This window comes from Eucyclogobius newberryi, unplaced genomic scaffold, assembly GCF_026437365.1.
Source record: "Eucyclogobius newberryi isolate DKJ021-1_F unplaced genomic scaffold, fEucNew1.0.hap1 SCAF_16, whole genome shotgun sequence".
Taxonomy (NCBI): Eukaryota; Metazoa; Chordata; class Actinopteri; order Gobiiformes; family Gobiidae; genus Eucyclogobius; species Eucyclogobius newberryi.
This window is the reverse complement of record NW_027315790.1, coordinates 12,014,082-12,036,630: the sequence shown is the minus strand read 5'-3', so window position 1 is coordinate 12,036,630 and position 22,549 is coordinate 12,014,082. Positions and strand designations below refer to the sequence as shown.

At 39.6% G+C, this 22,549-nt stretch overlaps 3 protein-coding genes across 5 annotated transcripts; 1 reads left to right on the top strand and 2 right to left on the bottom strand.

Moving 5' to 3' along the window:
• The first annotated feature begins 1,789 nt into the window (after positions 1-1,789).
• On the top strand, positions 1,790-2,835 carry LOC140361404 (interleukin-6-like). Its single transcript, XM_072447115.1, has 4 exons — positions 1,790-1,960; positions 2,182-2,280; positions 2,352-2,495; positions 2,567-2,835. Exons 1-4 carry the CDS (start codon positions 1,808-1,810, stop codon positions 2,765-2,767), a joined length of 597 nt encoding a protein of 198 aa, XP_072303216.1. The 5' UTR covers positions 1,790-1,807; the 3' UTR covers positions 2,768-2,835.
• Positions 2,836-3,379: 544 nt separating this feature from the next.
• Positions 3,380-6,278, bottom strand: tomm7 (translocase of outer mitochondrial membrane 7 homolog (yeast)). The gene is made up of 3 exons (XM_072447114.1): positions 6,121-6,278; positions 3,747-3,795; positions 3,380-3,558 (listed from the first exon to the last, which is right to left on the bottom strand). Exons 1-3 carry the CDS (start codon positions 6,221-6,223, stop codon positions 3,543-3,545), a joined length of 168 nt encoding a protein of 55 aa, XP_072303215.1. The 5' UTR covers positions 6,224-6,278; the 3' UTR covers positions 3,380-3,542.
• Positions 6,279-6,473: 195 nt separating this feature from the next.
• On the bottom strand, positions 6,474-21,048 carry hycc1 (hyccin PI4KA lipid kinase complex subunit 1). 3 transcript variants are annotated; one of them, XM_072447611.1, is made up of 12 exons: positions 20,853-21,047; positions 14,657-14,738; positions 14,314-14,415; positions 13,823-14,002; positions 13,068-13,148; positions 12,875-12,990; positions 12,516-12,611; positions 11,957-12,073; positions 11,757-11,844; positions 10,941-11,103; positions 9,935-10,258; positions 8,500-8,733 (listed from the first exon to the last, which is right to left on the bottom strand). In XM_072447611.1, exons 2-11 carry the CDS (start codon positions 14,705-14,707, stop codon positions 9,978-9,980), a joined length of 1,275 nt encoding a protein of 424 aa, XP_072303712.1. In that variant the 5' UTR covers positions 14,708-14,738; positions 20,853-21,047; the 3' UTR covers positions 8,500-8,733; positions 9,935-9,977. The 3 variants fall into 3 exon arrangements, with proteins under 3 accessions (XP_072303711.1, XP_072303712.1, XP_072303713.1); XM_072447612.1 differs by having other exon boundaries at positions 8,595-8,733; positions 9,944-10,258; positions 20,853-21,048; XM_072447610.1 differs by lacking the exon at positions 9,935-10,258 and having other exon boundaries at positions 6,474-8,733; positions 20,853-21,048.
• Positions 21,049-22,549: the final 1,501 nt, after the last annotated feature.

Here is a 22,549-nt window from a genome sequence, read left to right as displayed (position 1 = left end):
AGGCTTGGTCTTTGCCGCATGCGTCTGAGCCTAGGTGAGGAAAACAAAGAGCTTGTCCTGATAAGAGGAGCTGCTTTCTCCTGATTAAAAGTTTAGTCGTGTCTGACTGTTTGCTTTAGTTAGAAACCCCAGTTTAAATCATATTTTATTTATTCATTTATTTTCATATTAATCAACATCTCTGTAAATATGCCATAGTTTTCAAAGCTGAGTAGACCATGTTTGTGTAGTATGTAGCAATGGTTAGTGTAGTTTGTTTTTTTGTCAGTTCATGGTTGAAGTGATTGCAGAGGTTTCAGCATTAGCCAGTGACCCGGTGGGTTGACAGTATGTTATGTGGGATAGAATTATTGAGTGCATGCAAAATTTGCAACTTGCGTGGACATTTGCGTGCCCCAAAAACTGAACTATTAAAACATACTTAGCACTTACAAACATAACAGCATTATACAGTGGAAATCAGACGTAGTAAAAGTTTGAAACTCACTGAGGAACCTGTGTAATGAGGACTGTAATAATGTGATAATTTAGATGTTTGGATACTGGTTAGCCATCACTGCAGGGTCCCTGGTCAGGACAGCAATGATATGTTCAGGTGAGTGAAGAGAATGAGGAGACATGGCGACGGGTCAGGAGCTTTATTGAACCTCACAGGTACACACAAGTTGCTTTCTTTCTCTCTCCTTCTCCAATTCTTCTCTGATTCCTTCCTGATCTGAGTGATCGAAATCACTCGAATCATTGATGCCTGCGTTGTTGTGCTACTTTTAATGGCGTTTGGCAGCCAACTGAAAAGGTGCATCTACTGCCACCTACTGTAGTTGCACGTCTTCTGTAGCTGTAAGTCTTCTGTACTTGTACATCTTCAAAGCATGTGCTCCACCGCAAAAAATAAAGAAAAAGTCGCTGTTCATTAGAGCCCAAGCACAGTAGCATGCAATGATAGCTCTCTCTCTCTCGTTCTCCTTTTTTAAATAGTTTTTTTTTCTTCTTTTTTTACGGTATAGCGTAACCCACATACTATAAAGACCTACAACTACAGTAGGAAAATGCATATTCATTTGGCTGCCAACCGTCATTAAAAGTAACACAACAACAACGACAAACAGATCAAACAGGTCATTCAAGTGTCTTTTGTATAACTGCCACCACATTTTTGGGTAAATTTGACCACTAGTTGTTTGTATACTGTCCCGGGGTAAGGTTGGCAGCGTGATAAGACAAACCACAGGGCGAATGTAGGTCCGGTCCTTCAATTGAACTGTGCCTTCTTTTCAAACTACCATTCCTGCCCTACAGTGGGGTGGGGACGAAGTGAAGTGAATAAAGTGCTTCCAGACGTTATCTGCCAAAACTTGTGAATGGCACCGTCTTTTACGGGAGTGTTTACTGACTGATTTGATCATTTCACATAAACATTCCTGCTACATTATTAATCTGAAGATGGAAGTTCATTCTCAGAAAAAAAGGGATTGTGTCATTTTACATAAAAATGCTGACTTATCTAATTGTATCGTTGTGTGTGGGTGGAGAGCAGCTCCATTATTTGTATGAGCTTCAAAAATCTGAATCATGACTCATCAGAAGACGTAAATTAGCCATTAGGAAATTCCTCCGGTGAAGGGTATAAAAAGTCAAGAAACTGCTTGAACAGTGCCCCTCCTGGACTTGAGACAACCTTGTGTCTGATCTGCTGCAAAATATGGCCCCTGAAATCAGTCAGTAACTCCTCTGTGTGGGTGGCCATTTCCTCTTTCATTCATTACTAACACTCTGATTGACAGATGCTGCTCTGCTCTCTGTGCTGATGGTGGTTATGATGAACTGTGCTGCTGGGGCACCCACAGACTTACCCACAGAAGCCCCCTCAGGAGAATGGTATGAGGGGACCACGGACCTCCTGAGTGAAAGCCCGGTGTGGAAGTCTCTGCTTGATGCTACTCACCAACACAAACAAGAGGTAAGCACATTTAACTGAATGAAAAGGACAAATGAATTACATGTCATGCAGCTTAAATTATGAAAATCCCATTTTCTGTATTTTTCTAAATATTTTGCTTAGCACCATCTCCACCATGATCTTTAACATAATTAAATTGAGGATTTTAAGGTCACTGGTGTTATTTCAATTACTGTAAGTCATTGTACCATTTCTCATTTTCTCTTATTTTCCCCATTTAGTTTGACAACGAATTTGCGGCCTCAATAGCATATCTACATTTGGACAACTTCAACATTGTCTCTTTTCCAGAGGACTGTCAAAACACATCAATAAACATGGTAGGCCAAGCTTTCCAAAACTCAATAGATTTAAATTCTTTTATTATTGCATGACTTTAATTGTCCTTCAGGAGGGGTGCCTGAGGAGGCTGGTCCATGGTCTGCTTGTTTATCAATTTCTTCTTAAACATGTGGAGCGAGAGTACCCAAACAGTGAAGTCCTGCCTAATATCAAGTATTTTTGCAGCCTATTGATCAGTGCAACGAGACAGAAGGTTTCTAACTTTCTAAACAATACCTTAATGAGCAAAAGCTCCTGTTAATACAAATCATTTCTACCCTACAGATGAGAAAACCTGATGCCATCAATCCCTTGAGCAGAGGTCAAGAGGACAGTCTGCTGAAGGAAGTGCAACATCCGGACACTTTCCATAGAAAAATGATTGCACACAACATTCTCCGTAAACTGCACGAGTTTCTAAGAGACACCCAGGTCAACATCAAACGAAGAGAGAGAAGACCTGGATATATATCTTTAGTAGTATGATCCTCAAAATGAGATGTAGAGGTTGGTTATAAAACTTCTATTTTTTATACAGAACAACTTGAATTTGTGACAGGTTTAACTTTAACAATATTTATTTAATGTTTTTTTGTAGAATAAAGGTTTTCTTATCCTATTGTTATGTACCAGTAAATATTTTTATTTATATGTAATATATAATTTATCTCTTTGAAGATTAAAATGGAAAAATGTATTGTGTTTTGGAAATAATACATAGCAATAATAGCATTTTATTAATAATGTGTTATTTATTTATGGAGAAGGGCAAAGATTCTTTTGACAAAATATTTTAGACATGAAGACAAAATGTTAACTAAACTGAACCATGGTATTTTTAACATCACCTGTATTGTATTCACAAACCAAAGCTGAATAAAAATATCAGTTTACCATAACATGAACATTTTGTTTCTTTGAGTATAATGTGTCTTGGTTTCACTCCAGTGCCCCATAATTGAATACCACCTTGATGAAACGTTGCAATTACAATTTTGATTCTTGAACTCAACAAAACCCCTCAACTAAAAAAACTAAAATTGTCAATATTAAATAACAAATAAAGAACAAATGGAATGACTTCTTCCAAAAAGAAACAGTCCAGAGATTCATTATGCCACAGTAAGTATCCTCAGTCCAGTGTGCTGTACAAATGTAGTTTGCTTCTGACTTTTCAGTCAGGATTCAGGATGATGAAACTCCACATGATCACACAATCGCAAGGAGGAACGGAGGAAGTGTTTTGGTGTAGCGATGATCTTCAACCCCAAAGTAAACTAGGAAATAAAACAATTAGAGTGGGTTAGAGCTGTGGTCACGCAGAATACAGGTACTGTCAACAGAAATATAATATTCTGCACAAAAAATAAAACCCCTCACTAAAGCCCTGGCTACATGTACAGTGCCCTGATATTTCTATTTTCTATGATTGGGTTGTCCAAGGTGTTAACATTTGAATAGTTACCTCAGCACTGTAGGTTCAGGCATTCCAGGGTCTGCTCCCCTCTTAAAACCTAAAATACATCCAAATCAAAACTATGATTAACATGTAACATTAGACACATATATTTGACAGTATTATTCGCCAATAAAGACAATCCACACAAAATGTATGAACTAATACAATGAGACAGCCTTGAGTCTAGAGTTGACTATAAAATAAAATAAAAATGACCCATTTCCTGTTGTAGTTCCAAAGATAAGCTTCAGAGAAAAGATCTCTGTGGGGAAACAGATTCTTAGGAACAAGACAGAAATTTAGCTGTGTCATCTTTCTACAAAACATGACACTGCAGAACATAACAGATGATGTGTCATGACAATAACAATTTGACATTTTGATGATTAAAGTGGGTCCCGTTTTCATTTTCAGTTTATGCAGGTCGTGGTTTAACAAAGAAAAATGTTGGTAAACTGTATTGGGTTCTTGAAAACTAGTGATATATCGTAGAATATCATGAGCAATATAAAAATTGCCATGAGCAATATAAAGATTATCACATATATCGCAGAATCGCGATATTATAGTATCGTTTATCGAATCGTGAAGGACTCTGCGATTCCCAGCCCGATTTGGCACAGCCCTAATAGGTGGGCCAACTGTATCGGATTCATAGCATCAAAAGGAAATGCCTATTTCAAAACTGTACTAGGAAACTAAACTGACTAAAGCCACAAATATCAACCTTTGATTGAATAATTTGTAAGTCAGAGGTTTCAATAGGCAGCCCGCAGGCAAAGTCACAGTAAATAAAAGCTTAATTGATGATTTGGTGTAAATGTGACATGTGTAAGGATCATGTGCTCCGCCTTGTTGGGAAGTCTGCTCATTAACAAGGAACATTACCTGCAGTGGCACCGGTTACGTGCCACTGCAGGTAATGCCGCTCACATGCAGGTGCTTGCGCCCAGGCTTCACCATTGGATTTAAAGGCTTTAACCTGTGCGAGTGCACGGTAGGACAGACAGCTGTGTGTGATGTGCGACCTGTGTCCCACAGGTCGGGTTATGACATGGACCTTGGTCTTGTCCCGGGACATGTGAACTTTTGCTTTAGGAGCATCTGAATTCACACCTTCTATAGGCTCATTATTCGAGTTGTGTACTCATTATGCGTCGGATTGTAATAAAACACATACTTTTACAGCTTAACATACAGATAACATGACTATGGAGGTGAAAAAAATAAAATAGAAACACTTTATTTCTTGGGTGCAGATCTGTTGTCACCAGTTTAGCGCTTTTTCCCCATTGTCCATTTCATTACGTAGCATATATTTCAACGCTCAGTCTGGGCCATTTTTAATAGACGTGAAGTGGGCTGAAAAAATAGATATGCCGCGGGGGGCTGCTGCAGGTCAGAGAACTCCCAAAACCTGCATGATACAGTGCATGTGGCCTATTGACAGCTGCGTTTGTTCTTATGCACTAAATAACAAAGTGAGCTTTTATTTTGGCAGCTAGTGTACTGTGTATAATTAGAACCAAATGTTCTAAGAACATTTATTTTTAAAATAGTCCTGGTTTAGACCTTTGTTAATGCTTTTTATTACCTGGTTTATACTAGTTCTGTGTGGTTTTGGACAGGCCTGTGTCTAAGTCCCGCTTTGGTCTCATTTTTGTCCGTTTTAGACCTGTATTAGTCCCATATTAGTCCCGCTTTAGCCCGGTTTTATATCTTATCCATGTTTTTCTGGTAGATATGGTTTGTTTAGTCTTGGTTTAAACCTTGTCCAAGGTCTGCTTTGCAACAGTCAAGTCAGGTTTCTGGTAAACACTGGATTTGCATTGCCTGGGCTTTAGTGCTTTTGTCCCGTTATTAGTCATGTCATATTGTTATATATTTTTACTTCTCTGAAAGTAAAGTTGTAAGTGGATTTCTGTTGTTGAACTGTGCAACTGTGAGCTTCACAGCAAGAAGGTTCTGGGATCGATTCCCATGTGGTGCGGGGCCGTTCAGTGTGGAATTTGCATGTTCTCCCCGTGTCTCTGGTCACACCCCGGTTTCCCCTACTACTAAAGATATGTGTATGAATGAAAGTGAATGCGGGACAACGGATGGAAATTAGCCCACGACTACTCTGGTCACATCATGTGCTTCATGAATGTTAATTAACATGCATTGTTAATGAACATACATGGAGTCCCGACCAAATAAATACACATTAAAATTGTGGTGTGATTTTGTAGTCCCGGCCCAAATATCTCCAAAATATCTGGCTCGAAAATAGAATTTGATACCCCTGCTGTAGGTGGACCAAAAACTGGTTATAGACCTAGCAGCACAGCTCAGCCCAAACTAAGTCGTGTGCGATATGTGTTTATATGTTTGTACAAACCCAGGTAGAGCACCGTCGGGATGAAGCCCCATCGGATCACGAACTGCCCGCATTGGAACAGCTGCTGCAGCCGCTGTTTAGTTTCTTTGCCCAGTTTAGCCATGTGTACTTTTCCCTGACTTTTCCGGAGACACTCGACCAACGCCGCGGCAAGGACAGAGAGCCGGAAGTGACGCAGGAAACGAAGAGTGAGATTCAGCTTACAGCGCCCTCTATCAGACAAACCTCGTCAAGAATAAATCAATATCGAGGACACTTTCCTATAATAATTGTTTTCTATAATAATCATAATAATAATAAAGATCATCTACAACTAATCAATAATAAGAATGATCAATCTGATCATATAGTATATATCGAAACACTTTATTCCAAGAAGACTCATCAGTGTGTAGTCATCAGACACAGAAAGGCCAGAATAAACCAACTTTAATACAACATGAAGGTTTGATGTACAAGAGCCGAAATGCACCTTCTGTGAACCTGCACACAGAAACACTATGATTGACACGCAGAGTTAATGTGCATTTGACAGGTATGCATTTTTAACAAGGGTAAGTCTGCACCAATGTTTTGATTTTACAACATCAAATGTACATATTAATCGACTTTCCTTCATGGATATAACCAATTAACACCAACTAATGGAGATATAGGGAACAACAAGAAGACAAACAGAACTGAACACCTCATCAAATTACAGTATTACAACACCTGGAGTGGCAGCTGGTTCAGAAAATGAGCTATTCTTGTCTTGCAAATCTCCTTGCTAATTAAGTAGTTTTGGAGTTAAGTTCAATATGGAGTCCAATATTTTTTTCACTGAGGGCCGCGTTTAGAAACATATATGGAGCAGAGGGCCACAAATAACCCACAATGTCAAATTAAGTGAATCATTCGAGCTTTTGCATTTTACATTGTTTCCATGCCTCCACACCTTTAATAAGACTAGGAACATTAATATTAGGTTGGTCAAATTCAAGCATCAAAATGCTTGAATTTTTAAAATTTTACAGTAAAAAGTACTACTTTTGTTGTTTGAACCAACTTAGCAGGAAGCCGGAGGGCCAACAATAATTGAAGGTCCCTGGGCCATAGTTTGGACATGCCTGCTGTAAGCAAAGTACCAATGAGTTAATCATCCCTATGAGAGCTGGTAGTACATCTTTACAATTGCAAAATGCAAGATGCAAAAAAAGAAAGAAAAAAGAACAAATAAAAGCCAGCTTATAGAAACAAATCAGACCTAACCCCCTCTTTCATCATCATAAAATACCACAGTGCAAAAAGTTATCTTAACTCCCTCAAGAGCAAAATTAAACACTTTAAAAATCTTCGTCATTGTCTCCAAATTCTATACCTACTCATTTGTCAAGGTAGATTTGTAATTTAAAAGAAATTTGGAAAAAGTGCTAAAACCAGAATAAACTAATATTGCTTTATTTTACAGTGTGATTGTAAACATTAAACAGGTCTAACGATTAGTTAGTGGCAATTATTCTTTGTATGTTTAGCAGTAAAGCACAGCAGATTTGACAAATAACACAGATATTCTTTCCAAAAGATGGAAAACACCAAGAGGAGACTTGTATTGCTATGAGTTATTTCTTTAAAAATTGTAGAAACCCTAGGAGGATGATACATTTATTGTATCAATCAGCAGCCTTGATTTTAAAAAATGGACATAGAAACGTAAAGTACATAACCACACACACACACATGCTCTCACACTCATTTGGCCCACTGACAACAGTCAAGATGGGTATATGAGAAAGCCATGCAGGGCAGTGATTTCAAATACATTGTCAAATACAGTTCAGAGTAGTCAGGGCACCCATTAGCCGAGAACAGTTTGTGTGGCACAATTGTACTGCAATACAACACTGACCTCCTGCCTTATCAAACGACAGATGGACAAGCCGTATAAATGTCAAAATGATGCAGCGTTGTAAGTGGAGACGCTTAAAATGGAGTGATAAAGCAGCAGGACAATAAACAAGTTTGTTGCTGCAGTTGGCATGGCTTGGAGATCCAGATCACAGGTGCAGGGTCACACTTTATGAGGCATGTGGTGGGTAGTCAAAAGACCCAACGTTTTTTAAAGATCAGAGCCGAGATGAACATTAATGCTAGGAGACCGTTGTGTGTGGTTGGGCCCAGGACTCAGGTAGCCCAGGCCTTCCTCCTGCAGGCTGCACGAGTAGCGGCCTGCTTCAGAGCTGGTGTGGTTGTTGTTCGGAGCAGTCCCACTCGCCACCTGCTCAAAGGAGCGGGAGAACACCGCGCTGGCAGTGCGGGTCAGACTGGTGAGCGCTCCTGCCTTTGGGACCGACTGGCTGGAGGTGAGGGTCAGCCGCTTGACAGTCAGCTCAACGTTCTCACTGTTTGCCCGGGTTGCAATTTGGGCTGCAGTCTCCTTTTCCTTGTCTCTGCTAGTACGACCACCTAGCCGACATTTCTTCATAGCTTTTGCCCCAAGATTCAACGTGGTTACACTGTTGCTAATAGTGATGGTCGGTGGAGATATTTCAGGACCCACTCCTCCTGGCCACACCCCCTCATCAACCTCTGAAATATCCATCAGCTCGTCCGGGGAACCCAAATCCACTGCGTCTGCAAGTGAGGACAAAAGTTACTAGTCAGCATAAGCATAAGTAAATGTCCTCTGTCAATTAGCCCAGTGATTTTCTTATGTGTTGCAGACAGTCAATTGAATCTTTGTTGGGCTAAAAGGCAGAGGAGAAATATTCAGCAGGTGGCGCCGTTTGTCAAGTATTTTTTTTTTTTTCCCCTTTTTTTTTCTTTCTTACAACAAACAACAAAAATAATCACGTTTTATAGGGTGAGAAAACCCTTGCTGAGAGACAGCAGTGTTGGTAAAGAATGCATTATTTCAAGACAGGAGAAGACAGATAGCAAAGCCTAGGAAAGACTACAAGGGGTAGTCAGGTGTAGGAAGGCCAATTCACTATGTATTTAGGCAGGACTTCTAAGCACAAATAATATCCTGGTTCTAATTTGAAGTCACAACCTACTTGATGCCCTTTTTAGGGTCACACATGTGTAAACTGGCACCCTACTGACATCCCTGAACATAGTTCGGATGTGATGCTGAGACTGTAACACAAGTGAACACTGGGCGATTAGACAGACAGACAGGTCCGGGATCCATAATTTGTGGTAGTTTTTAGCCTATTGCCAGACACACCTGAGAGATGCAATGAGAAATTATACCAGACCTGGGTATCTCTCTACAGCCCTCACAATATGAATCAGAAGGAAGTCATCTGTGTCCAGGCGCAACCCAATATTGATGTGTCAAAGCAAATCAGGGTGTGTTGTGGAAACTCAAATACCCTCTTTTCTTTACCAAAATTATATATTTTTGTAAAGTCAAAGAACCCCTGTTTTTTTTTTCAAATTAATACATTTGTTCACAATGCTAAAGCAACACTAAGAGACTTTGTACACCCACATAGAAACAAATCAGTAAAACATATAATATTCACTTGTTTATGTCAATATTGTATCAATTTATTTTGTTTATACTATGCAAGATGTTTAAGCTAATTGATGTAAAAAGTTCTGTGTTGCTTATTGTTTGTTAGAAATAGTGTTTAAAGTAATTTGTGGGGGTATTAAACAGTTTGTTATTCCAGCAGGAGAGTATTATACAAAGAAGAAATTATTAAAAATGATACATGGCAGATGAAAGAATTGTTTTGATTGAGGAAAAAAGGTGGAGCCCAGCCAAAAGTTAAAGTGGGAAATAATAATCATGCAGGTTGTCAGACCACGCCCCACACATGGTTACCTAGGTTACCCCAAGACTGTTGCACGGTAAGGGGGGCAGGCCCTTAGTGCTGGCTCCTCCCTGTGGAGGCCCCAGAGCCCTCATTCTCCACCATTCGCCTCACAGACTTCTGCCTCCTGACTTCCTGATTGCGCATGGCAATGACCTCATGACCTCGGGGGTCCACGCTGACCTCAGAGGTGCCACACAGCGTGTCGGCTTCGGGACGGTGTCGCAGGGAGTCTCCGTTGGGCATGCGTTCGCAGTTCACACTTGTCACATTGATCTCTGGGATGACCACGCCCCCAACAGAAGCCTCACTGTCTACACTCATTTCCTGGGATTCTGGTTGACAAGCATGAGGTTTATGAAATAATATTTACAAGAACACTGGTAAACAGAACAGGTGATACAACCATATTTTGACAGTAAAAAAGACACAGGTGTTCAATGTAATTGATGATCTGTGATCCAAATAATATTCAGTGTGCATGCAATGAGAGGAACGGAGGAAATGGGAGCTATTTAAGAGACTTTGAGGATACGATTTCACCTTTCATATCAGGAACGGACAGATAGGACTGAGAACATGGAAAAGGACCAGTAGGCTTAAAGGCAACTTGCCCTTTGCCTTTGCATTCCAAAAGTAGGGGGTATTTTTATACTCTGATCTTTGAGATATTTAGCAATATATTTATTTTATGAAATGAATTAAGTCACAAGTACAACCAAGTGCTTTGAACTGAATAATAAAAACATGCTCGAAAAGCCTAGTTGAAATGGCAGATTACCCTCAAACCACAAATTTTAACCTTATGTCTTGCACTAATTTGCATAAAAGGACCTTTAAGCTTGTTTGGGAATGGTGACATAATATATATTTTTTTAAAAGACATGATCAAATAGTTTATACATTGTTGTGTAAAAAAAGGAAACCTTTGCTGACAATTGTATGGTATTGTTGGTTTTTATGTTCATATCATGTGTGCACTTGTGCTTTGATTTCAAGCTCGTTGATGTGTCTCACCATGTCGTTTCCATCTGTGGCCCCTAATGGAGAGGGACGTGACAGCGTTTCGCGAGATCCTGGAGGAAGTAGGCGTGATCTCTACCTGGATACTCTTGCCACCATCTTTTGCATTATTTTTCAAAGCTGCTCCATGCAGGGACGACTTGATGGCGTTACCCACCTGAGGACAAATCCGTAAACAGATTTAATAAGTGCTACGTCTCACCATTCATTTTGCAGTAGATCTCCCATTTCCCATAAAAACACTGAAACTGCAGTAACAAGAATGAGCAAGTCGGTCTAATCTCTTATTCATCCAGGAGTGTTCCATTATAGAAAAATATTCAGTTGTTGTCATCTGGATACTGTTTTAGAAAAAAATGCTTGATAAATGTCTTGAAAATTGCTAGAAAAAAGCAATTAACTGCAGCAACAGTCCTAATATTGACTGGTTCAATTAAATATTGTCAATTATGCCTGAAATTATTAAATAAAAGTAAGAAAATTGTATATTCATATTTTTATTGTGGAGGACCATGCACCTTGACCTGTGCAGTAATGCTGTTCTCTAAGGTCCAATCCTCTACTCCAGAGGCCCCAAGGATTAGGGTTTAGCAGAGCGGAAAGCATGTAAATAATCTAGTGGGATTACACTCTGGTGACCACGACACAAACAGACCAACAATACGGCATAGAGTGCTGAGCAAGCCTTAAAAACATAAGCCGGCATGTGCATCAAAATCACACACACCACCCCCTCTCTCCCTCTAAAAAAATCTAAAAGTGCACAAGGTAGGAAAGATGAGAAGGAAACAGAAAACATTTTGCACCCACCAAAAGCGCTTCAGGGAACAACTCTAGTTGGGCTCGGTACAAGACATCGTCCAAGGCTTTGGATCCGAGTTCTACTTCACCGTTACACCTACACAGATATACACAAGCAAGAGTCCAAGTCTACAGAATATATTTATTTTTAAATCAAAGTGAACACCTATCAAACTGTTAAAAAGTGTTGTGGGCATGTGGGCACTTACAATGCATAGTGGATCCCAGTGATGAGCTGAACCAGAAACTCTGACGTAACAGTCATTCGGGTGCTAATGCCTTTATATCGCCGCATTTGTTGTCGTGGGTAACCGCAGATACATACTCTGCAGAAATGAGCAACAAAATGCATTAAAGTATCAATTAACAGAGACAATCGGGGAGAACAAGCGGCTCAAAATCATTTGCATTAGTGAAGTGTCTCCCTGTGGTGAAGTGTGTGGTTATTACATTATTAGTCATTTAGGACCATTATTACTACATGGGTGTTGCCAATAAATCCAACATACAACAGACCGATTATAAAACACCCTTCAGAATGTCTTAAGATGAAATTTGAAAGTAATTTACATGGTTGTGTTTGAATAGCCGATATTTGAAAAGGAGTGTCTTGGCCTAATGTGGCACCAAACACTAAGAGGATCAGATAAGCTTGTTCTTGGAGGCGAGTGAGAGTATGAGAGTTTGCATGAGCCTACGCGTCTAAGGAGCTCATTTCCTGAAGAGAAAGCGACCCTTTGCTCTTGTATACTATGTATAGTGTTTTACCTGGAGCTGAGCTGACACAATGACTGCAGTGACGTCATGCTCATGTAGCTTAGCGCAGCGTTGTAGCACAGCAACAAGAAGGTCAGGACATCAAATCTTAAAAGAATATATCATTAAATATCACAAAAATGGACTATTTCATAAAATATAGATGCAAAATGGTATAAAATGTGGTTTGTTTGTTTATTTAGTGCATCCATGTTAAGCACAGTGCTAATCTAGATATGCTGTTAATCCTCCTGCAATCCATTGGCATCCAAATGTACCAAGTCGATACAGTCACCCACAGGAAAGCCCAGGAGGAGAGCACGTTAACGAGCCCAAGCAGGGCACACAAGGACTCTAGCCAAGCCTCTTACCGGTTCTGTGCAGTGAAGGTTTCCCTTTGTATGTGTGGTCCACTGTACACAACCCTGGTCAGCCCATGATTGGCTAAAGCGCCTTCGGTGAGAGCCAGGGAGCCAATTGTGGAAGGCTGTCAAAAGAAACAGGGTTTCCAAAATTAAAATAAACATGAATCCTAAATTGATATCCAACCTGGTGTGTGGTTACCTCGTGATATACTGATGGTTTTGAGAGAGAGGGGACAGTGAAGGATAACACTTTGCTCTGTCCATCTTTGTCAACTATTTCCTGTGAAAGAGGAAACCATGTTACTAAGGTTACATCCATTTTAACTTTGATGTGCTCAGCAGTTTTGTAATACTTGTTGTAATCCTTACTGTTCTGAATGGACACTTATTTTTAAGCAAAGTACGTAATCACTAACAAAAAGTCTAAACACATTATTGCTTTGCTGATAGTCTTGGGAGAAAAAAAATAACAGTAAATAAAAAAATGTGAATGCCAAACTTGCAAAGTCATGCCACTTCACTCCTATGTCCACTCTTCTCCACTCTACAAGAGAAGTATCAGGACTTGTAACAAATCCCAAACTTGGACCTCTGTCTAAACTGGTTCTATTGTCAAAATGATAAATAGCCTACTCTAAATAAATAGACAGGCAAGTGCTGGAATACTGTGGATGAATCTGTGCTTCAATACCTAAACAGCACTTTGCAATACTTTTATAAATGATTCATTTAGTAATTTAAAATAAATACAGCCTGTGTGCATAGGTTCTCCCCTTACAAATAAGTTCAATCAAAAACAGTTGTATGTAAAAGGAAATAGCACTACTACAATATGTAACATTCATAAAATGAATTTGTTTCCTTTTTTGTTAAGTACGCTTTAGCAGATGCGTCACAAATCAATGATTGCTTCTTTGTTGTAAAAGAGCATCCCCTCATTAGCCTCTCCCCTACCAGGTTGTAAATGCCCAGCAGCAGGGCCTCTATGCAGCCGGAGGTGTGGGGGTCCCTGGCAGCGCTGACGGACAGCAGACTCCACAGGAGCTCAGGCAGAAAATGGAGGGTGAAGCGCTGCAGCTGTGGCTCGCCGCTCCGGTAAAACTCAAATAACTGATGACACACTGGCTCCAGCAACTGCAACGTGCATACAGCATACATACAGTTAAAATTGATCTAAACTATGAATAAATAAAATCATTTACAAAAGCTACACAACATATTATTGGAATGTTGCTAAATATAAAAGACATTTGAGCGCCTTAAACAGGGGAAGCCACGGAGGAGAGGACACAAGCTCTAACTAAAGTATACCACAGACACATGTCAGTTACTGTATATGGTTAAACTGACTAAAGGCGTGAATTACAAGCACACAATGGACAGTTGGACTTTTGACAAACATTCATCTTAAACAATTAAAAAAGGAAAAATGTGCCTTTTCATACATCACTATAGTTCTCTCGGATAACTTTGTAAAGTGCAGGGACCAGAGTGCCTTTGTCCTTTAGAGAGGCAGCGAAGGAGGACACAGCATTGTCAGGCAGAGTCTGCAAGAGGGAAAACAGCACATCAAGAGAAGAGTTCAACATGTTAAAATGTCATTTTGCCAAATACATTTTGGAAGTTGTCCAACAGAACAATTAAGACTATTACAAGAGAAGTCAAAATGATTACATTACATTCATTTCAGACAGACTTGATAAAACATTTTGTTAGGTGTTTAAATGATTATGTAATGGCAATGAAACCATGTGATGCTGACAGACTGCAGTGCAATTATCTTGGTACCTTATATTCTGACAGCCATTCCTCCACCACTCCTTGATCCATAGCCAACATGTTCCCTCATTTGCAGTGGACACACCTCTACCTACAAGATGGAAAAACAGTTTAGACATGTTCTGAATGAAGGATGATGCGCTGCTGTGTGGAGAAAAAAAAAAACTACAAAATGACAAATAACTGCAGGGAACTAGTCATCTGTTCAAAGCGCATTCCCATCAGCTCTTGCATCTGCCTTTTCCTCCTCCGTTAAATCAAACATTTATTCTCCATCTTTGGTTTGCAAGGAATGTTCCACAATATGGCATTAAACATATCCACCCAACATTTACTGTAATCACGGGTATTTTTGAACAATGTAGGTAAAGAAATATGACAGAGAGAGGACGTTCAAGCTTGTTATTCATATGCAAACTGACCCAAACCTTGCAACGACGCATTGTTCATAAATAACTACAGCAGATGCAGGCTCTCTCTGCCTCAGCTGCTCCTGCTGGCTAATCGTGGCCACTTTTGGACAAATACAATCAGGACTCTGAGTCATTAGCCTTTGACATGATTGCACCTCCAAGGTTGAGTGCAAAGACCTCAAATCTGTTATTCCAGGTTTTCTTGTTGCCGTTACTTTCATTTCTTTTCCCCGTTGACATGGCACACTTGAAAGAGAGGGCGATCCAACAGAGATACTTTAGACAAAATAGGACTGCATTAAGTCGTGGGATACAGAGACAGAAAAATAGGACTGGGTATTGCCCAGTACATCACAATATACCGGTAAAGTTAATAAGTATCCCTGTATTTGGAGCTTGATAGGAATATACATAGACATCCTTTAAAACCAGTGATAAAAGTTCACTGCTTATGTAAAATAACAAATGCATTGGAATTTCATGTTCACAAAGCCCTTAATATTAGAATAAATTTGTCTTATGAATAGGGTAATGGTTAATGAATTGGCAGTTTATAACAAATGCATTTTTGTTTAAAAGTACCACCATATACCATTATGTCATGTCGACTAACAGCCTATCCGACCATAGACTAAAAGGGGGTGTGGCAAACTCTAATTTTGCTGCTGCCCCATATAAATCCTTTTTGAATAACACACCATTGACCGATTATAGGGTCACAATCAATATTTAGATTACAACAATAAGACATGCCATGATCAGGTAATGATCATATTTTATTCAAGGACACCACCAAAATAAATGTTAAAACTCTTGATCTGAACCTGCAGCCATTTTGTGGTAACCATTTTGTGTTGCTGCGGATTTGTATCTACATCGTCAAATTGGCAGTAAAATTACAGTCCTTGTTTGGTGTGTCTGGACAGCGAGTGCAGAAAGAGGACATGGAGCGGATAAGTCCTTCTATGTGCACATTGTCAAACGCTGGGAAACACATCATTTCCTCTTCCCATTTACAACTCAGATAATAAATCGACACCAAAAATGGATCGTTAGTCACAATGAATGAGTGAACCCCAATGAAGAGGGCAATCACTTTGGAGCAGCTTGTTCTGTGAGCAACATGAACAACAAAAGAAACACTGGATAAATCAACTAAAAATGTGTGCCAAGAGATGAAAATACAATCAGGATTCATAAGATATTAATTTACAGTAACAGCATTCCTTAACAAATTTAAAAACTGTTATGGGAAAAACAAATCAGTCAGTCAATCAGTCAAACAACAACTTAAAATAATTGGAACTTCTGTGTGATTTGAAACGTTCATATATCATTTTTGTTGCTTCGCTTTTTCAGAAATCACCTATTACACACTATTAATTTATAAGTCCATTTGAACCATTTATAACTCTTTTTCCCAAAATATCAAACTAAGCGCTCTATTTCCCCCCCTTTTCCATCTTGTTTTGCTGCATGTGCATCCTTTTTGAATACTGTATCATCACAAGTGCTTGCAAAACTTTGCAATGGTTTTTATCTCCGATTTCTGCTCCTTCATCGCAGCCAGGTGTCTATTTATGGAAAGCAGCAATGACAGAAATGACACAGGGGGAGGGGGAGCTGGTGACTCATGAAATTAGGGAAGGATTATAAGGCCGAATAGCCTCCATTTAAATAAATTAGTCTTTTGTAAGTGCTGGTTGTTCCGTTCTTCTGAGCTGGAGGGCAGTATCCAAACCCAGTGTCCATTTTAAACGCAGACAAGCACAATAAAGACTGTGATTACTGAGTGGATGAGTCAGTGCATTAACAGACAGGGCTCTCCACCTCCTACACAGCTTGGCTTTGGCTTTCAAGTGCCCAATAAACAGTAGTCTTGTGCAGTCTGGGCCGTCTGCATTCACTGCCTCTTGAAATGGCATAATGAACTCTGCTGGTACCCGCCTCCTGCTTTTCCTGCTGCCTACCTGTGGTTTACTGGGTTATTTTTGATCGCTGAAGTCTTTCTGGCAAAAGCAGGGCCCATATGCTCTGCCAATATTTTGGTGCTGATGATAATTTCCCACAAATTGTATTATATGAAAGGAACCACAAACCATGGAGCGCAAAGTCATCACATTGCAGTGCCCTCGTTTCACTAGACTCTCAGAACACAGCTTATGCGTTTGGGTCAGCCTAAATCTTGGTCTATGCTGAACCTTTAAATTCAATGTGCGGTATGCAAATAAAGTACAAATATCAGATCAATATCCATACCTCTCCCGACTGCATGTGGAGCAACTTCTGCATTAGACCAATATTCTTGCGAGTGCAGCTCACAAAGGGCGGAGCCATGCTTTGCGGTCACAGGCTTTGAAAGCTATGATGGCCGAGCAAATAGCACATGTAACTAACCATTTATATTGATCTTAATCCACACGCTCACTGTTCTTTTTTTTTTTTTTACCACGGATCAGAACTTTTGTTGTAATCGCACTTCCAATCCAGAGGGAATTACGTTGGTTTAAATGTTCATGTGACCAACAAGTCATCCATGCACCGATTCCCTGGGCGGCCCGAAAATGACTTTTTAGTCTGTGTAGAACTTATTTTCCAAGCTGCTGGCCACACAAATTATTAACAAATTAAGAATTAGGATAATTGAATCTGTTCCAAAACCAGTGCGAGGAGGAGATGGACTCTCCCACTTACTCCAATGCGAAACCTTTTGAATTGTGAACTTAAAAGCCACTGAATTTCCAGGCTTAAATGATGCCATTGACTTCTCTCCTTTTCTATAGCCCTGTTGAACACAAACTATAACATTGTTAAGAGGATGCCCGCCTGGAGGGGACGCGCAAGTCTTTTTAATTATTTTTGCAAAACAGAGTGCCTTGGTTTTTTGTCTGTGGGAATACTCAACTTTTAAATTTTTCTCCACAATTTATACCCACATAGACAACCGTTTTTTCTTTTCCTTGCAACTTATTTTCTCTCGAGGCAGACAGCACTTTGTTAACTTATCTAACCGGAAGATGGTTAACGTTGTATGGCGGTGCAAAGTTAGGCTTCCGGAATAAGGTAGATAGGTAGATAGGAAAAAACCTGTAGAGAGCAGTGAGTAAAATTAGCATTTGATGAGAAATGAGTGCTATGCAAAGCTTTGGATTACACACGCGCATAATAAAGCAACATAGAGAACGAAGTGGCCAAGCAGGTTCAACGGGTCACCTCACCAAACAATAACAAGCTTTCAAAACCCAAGCGAGAGAGGACAGATCAATAGAGAAAATGAATGGAGATGTAATGGAGATCCTGGAGGATAAAAGATATGACGGCCCAAGGGACAGATACTGCTGAGTGAATGAAACACATTTGGTCAATAAAAGACCAGACCTCAACCTCACTGCAGAGTTGGCAACATCAGACAGGTAGTGCTCATGAAACCCACACCGCTGTTGTCACAATACTTTTGTGTTCCACCACATTTAGTGATCCAACTGGAGCTCTATCTAGCAAAAGGAAGACATGGAGCAGATCAACAGCATGTAATGTTTCACAATCTGATTAATGTGATTATTGTACTTTGTTCCTGTGAGCGAGAGAACTTGACAGCTTCCATTCCTTCAGTAACACCCACATTTGTCTTCTTGACTGCTATTAGGGGTGTAAAATCACTAGTTTTGGTCAAGAAATTGTATAGTATTACTGATTCATAGGACCTACGGTACAATTTTGGTTAGGAAATATGCTACACAATACGATCCCTGTAAATGAGCTCACTGTGACTCTTCCTCTCAAGGTTCATCCGAACAAACTAATTTTAATTTGTGTTTACATGACAAATCCTTGTTGCCACTTCACCAGCAAGTCCTGACACATTAGCCACTGTGTCACACCCCAGGCTCAAGTCAAGTCCGAGTCAACTTAAGAGTAATTCAAGTAATTCAAGCACAGTCACAAAATAAATGTCCTACCTGCCAAAAACAGCAACAGAATCTTTCACCTGAATCAAACAGAGTAACTGAAGCAATGTATGTTTTGTCTCTAGTTGTATTATGCCATTTGTATTGTGGAACCTGCAGTTTCTTCAGGAAGAAATGGCCAATAAGAATGTAGCAGCTTCCAGAGAGGGGAAGAAAAGATTGGTGGGAGGTTTTGAAAAGAGGCAGAGCTGCCCCAGCTGCTTTTTCCTGTGGTACAGGGTTCAAACAACACAGTATTTTAGTAACACCTATACCCAATACAAAACACTAACCTTTGAGCTTTTGACCCAGAAGGTTTCACATAAAATGTTACTTGTACATGTTAAAGAATAAAAATAACCATTTTGAGCTGTTGTGGTTGGGGTGGACTTACATAACAAAGCAGATATTTTAACGGGCCCTTAAGCAGCAGAAAGCACTCACAGTCACAGGCAGTGATCAAACGTTTTAGCATCCATTTAGTTGGTGTTTACCATGTACTCAAATGAAGGGTTTTTATCTAACCTGTGGTCATTTATGTAGAGACCTAGCCGTAGGCTCTCTGCAACAACAGGTTGCCCAAAATTTGCCCTTTATTCACTATGTGGCTGGAAAGTGCCTGTGCTCAGTGCCGATCTGACAATGAGGAATCGTCTTAAAGCAGCCCATCCACACTGTTTGGTTCCTCGAAGCCAGTGATGCATTTTCATCCAATCTCTCACATGTTCATGTCAATTAACATGAAGAACCTTTATGATTAATAACTAGCAATATTTTTTGTTAAGTGCTATATTAGTGCCTATTATAAATTATAAATCATTTATAGTTGTATCATAATTCTAGAACAATGAAACCAATAGCAAGAGCTACAAACATTATTTTGAATGATGTGCAACACTGACAGTCCGACAGCAGAAAGCACACGATGGTCCTGCTCTAAGCCCACTAGGCTTTTCTGTCAGAAAGCATTAATGAAGGGAAAGGCGTCAGATGCCACACATACTTAAAAGGGTCATGCTTTTGTATGCATAGACATTCACATGAACATACTAATGGCACCAATTTTGGCCCATGACTCACCAAACAAACTGAAGCAGTGGTGAAGGGCAGCAGTTTAGTAGCTGTTGCATAGATCTGTGTAAGCCTGCGTCTGAACCCATGCTTCATATCTAAATCAAATAATGACTGGCAAGCTTTTTAGAGGCAGAAGTCCTTGTGAAGGACTGGGGGGCAGAGCAAAGCTGTCCACGTGCATTTGGAATATGCCGCATTGTTTTGTACTTGCATAGGAAAGCTCTGTCTGAGGAGGAAAGCAGCAGCACATGATAACTCTTTAAACAATCCCAGCTAAGCATACTAAGGCAGTGCAAATGTACACAAACCAGGTCTGACCAGTGACACTGTGGGGACCTTCACATACTTCGCTTTTTCATATTCCAAAAATATACACGTTTAAGCTGACACGAAAAACAAAAGACTGTTCAAAAGGGATCATTTTTTGTTGACCTAGCAGCAGCGTCATCATTTGTTTAATTTAGTCTGAGTTATCTGACTTTATTTGCAACAATCCAAGAATCTGCTTAAATCAGGTAAATGTTTACAACGCAATGGGACTTTAGCTAGTGTCGCCATAAACACACAGTAAGCTTATATTGGTGCAGCCATTACGAGTCGAGAGATGAAGGCAAAGGTCCCACAGTGTTTCCTCTTTATATCAGGAAGCGATCGTCAATCAGTCAAGACTCCCTGACTGTCACTGTGGTTTCTGACAGATTAGCTTATTAGCTAGGTTAGCTCAACTCAACGAGGGCGCGAGAAGGAAACTAGAAAAGTTGCTGTACTTACTGGCATGCTATCTGTCTGTTCACTCGTATAATTCTCCAGTAAGGTGTTGAGTAAGCGTCTATCACACCTCTACTACAGAGATCTGCTGAATTTTTCACCAGCTCCTTCCATCTTCATTACTTTCTCCACTCAAACTACTGAAACACAGAGGCTCAAATGAAAATGACTGACAGTTTCTTGGACCAATCAAAAGTCAATACACAGAAGACAGAGCCGCATCCCCAACCCAAACAACCAATGAGATTTCAGCGCTGCGCCGCATGTTAATAATTTCCACGAGCACGTTAGTTTATCGCTTGTCGCTGTCACTGATCTTTGACAGCCAAACGATCTATCAATATACAATAATGCATAATAAATGCGAATTTACAGATCATCTGCAATGGCCTGTAGATTATAGCACATTATCTTTTATCTTAGATCTATATTTAAAGTCCAGTCCACAATACACAGTAGAGCAATTTTCAAGATGATTCGACAAGTAAACCGAGAATACAGTAGAAGTTATTATAAAAGCATGACTATAACTTCAACATGATCATTTTGAGCGAGTTTTTGTCTTTATGACACACCATATTGATGTGCTGGGCTGTGGTTAATAGATCAATGATTTAAGTGCACAAAACAATACCACATGATTTTATGTCACTGGATCGGCCGTGGGTAGCGAATATCAAATGAAGGCTCAAGAACTCATGAACAATTTGAGGCTTTGGGCCCATTGTATCAATAGGATCAATGCACGAGTCGATGCCTCTCAAGGCGTTTCATTTGCTCTATTCCGTCATCTTGTGGTAAACAAATGTAATGCATGTAAAGTGATACAACGTCATAAACCAAATAAAAGTATATTTTAGAGAGATGTACGATAATATAATAGATCCATGAGATATACACACAAATCTACGGAAGCTCATTGTATTCATAAAAAAAGAAATCTCGATAACGTAAAATATATCGTTTTTTTATGAATACACATATTATATACACATATGTGATAAACAGCGCAGAACGGTGGCGGACAAATGACTCTCACTCGCTCTCAAAGAGAACACTTTCACTGAAACAGTGGATCACAGCAGAAGTGAGGTTCCAAACTTATATATGTATAAAGAAAGGTTGCACTTTACTCCGGAGGATATAATCCACGGATCCAAGTCTTTTCCCATGGAATAACTTCATCAGAGTCTGTATTTGAAAGGGCTGATAAAAGACTACTCCTGCTAACAAGGACCACGATTATGTAGCACACCTACAGGTATGTTGTTTGTTAAACTATGAGATTTATATCTGAAAACACACAAAAGCGTAATCCAACACACAGATTATTGTTTTGATTAATAATGTATAAAATTCAATAAAACGTTGTACATTTATTACGAAAGAATACGCCTTGTAGTGGATACTGTCAGATAATGATGGTTACAATTGCTGATTAAAAAAAAAGTCCAAATCAAATACAGTTTCTACCTCAATTTGTGCAGTGTTGTGGACATGAAGGAACATGCATAATTATTAAACTGATAATACAAATATATATATATATATATATATTTTTAATAGGGGCACTTGATGAGGCTTTGGAATACATCAAGCAGCTAGAGGCCAAGCTGGAGAAAGTAACTTTGTCATCCACCCTTTTCAGTCGCTACTGTGCCTCAGATGAACAGCTCTGTAACACCTCTCACTCTCCTTTT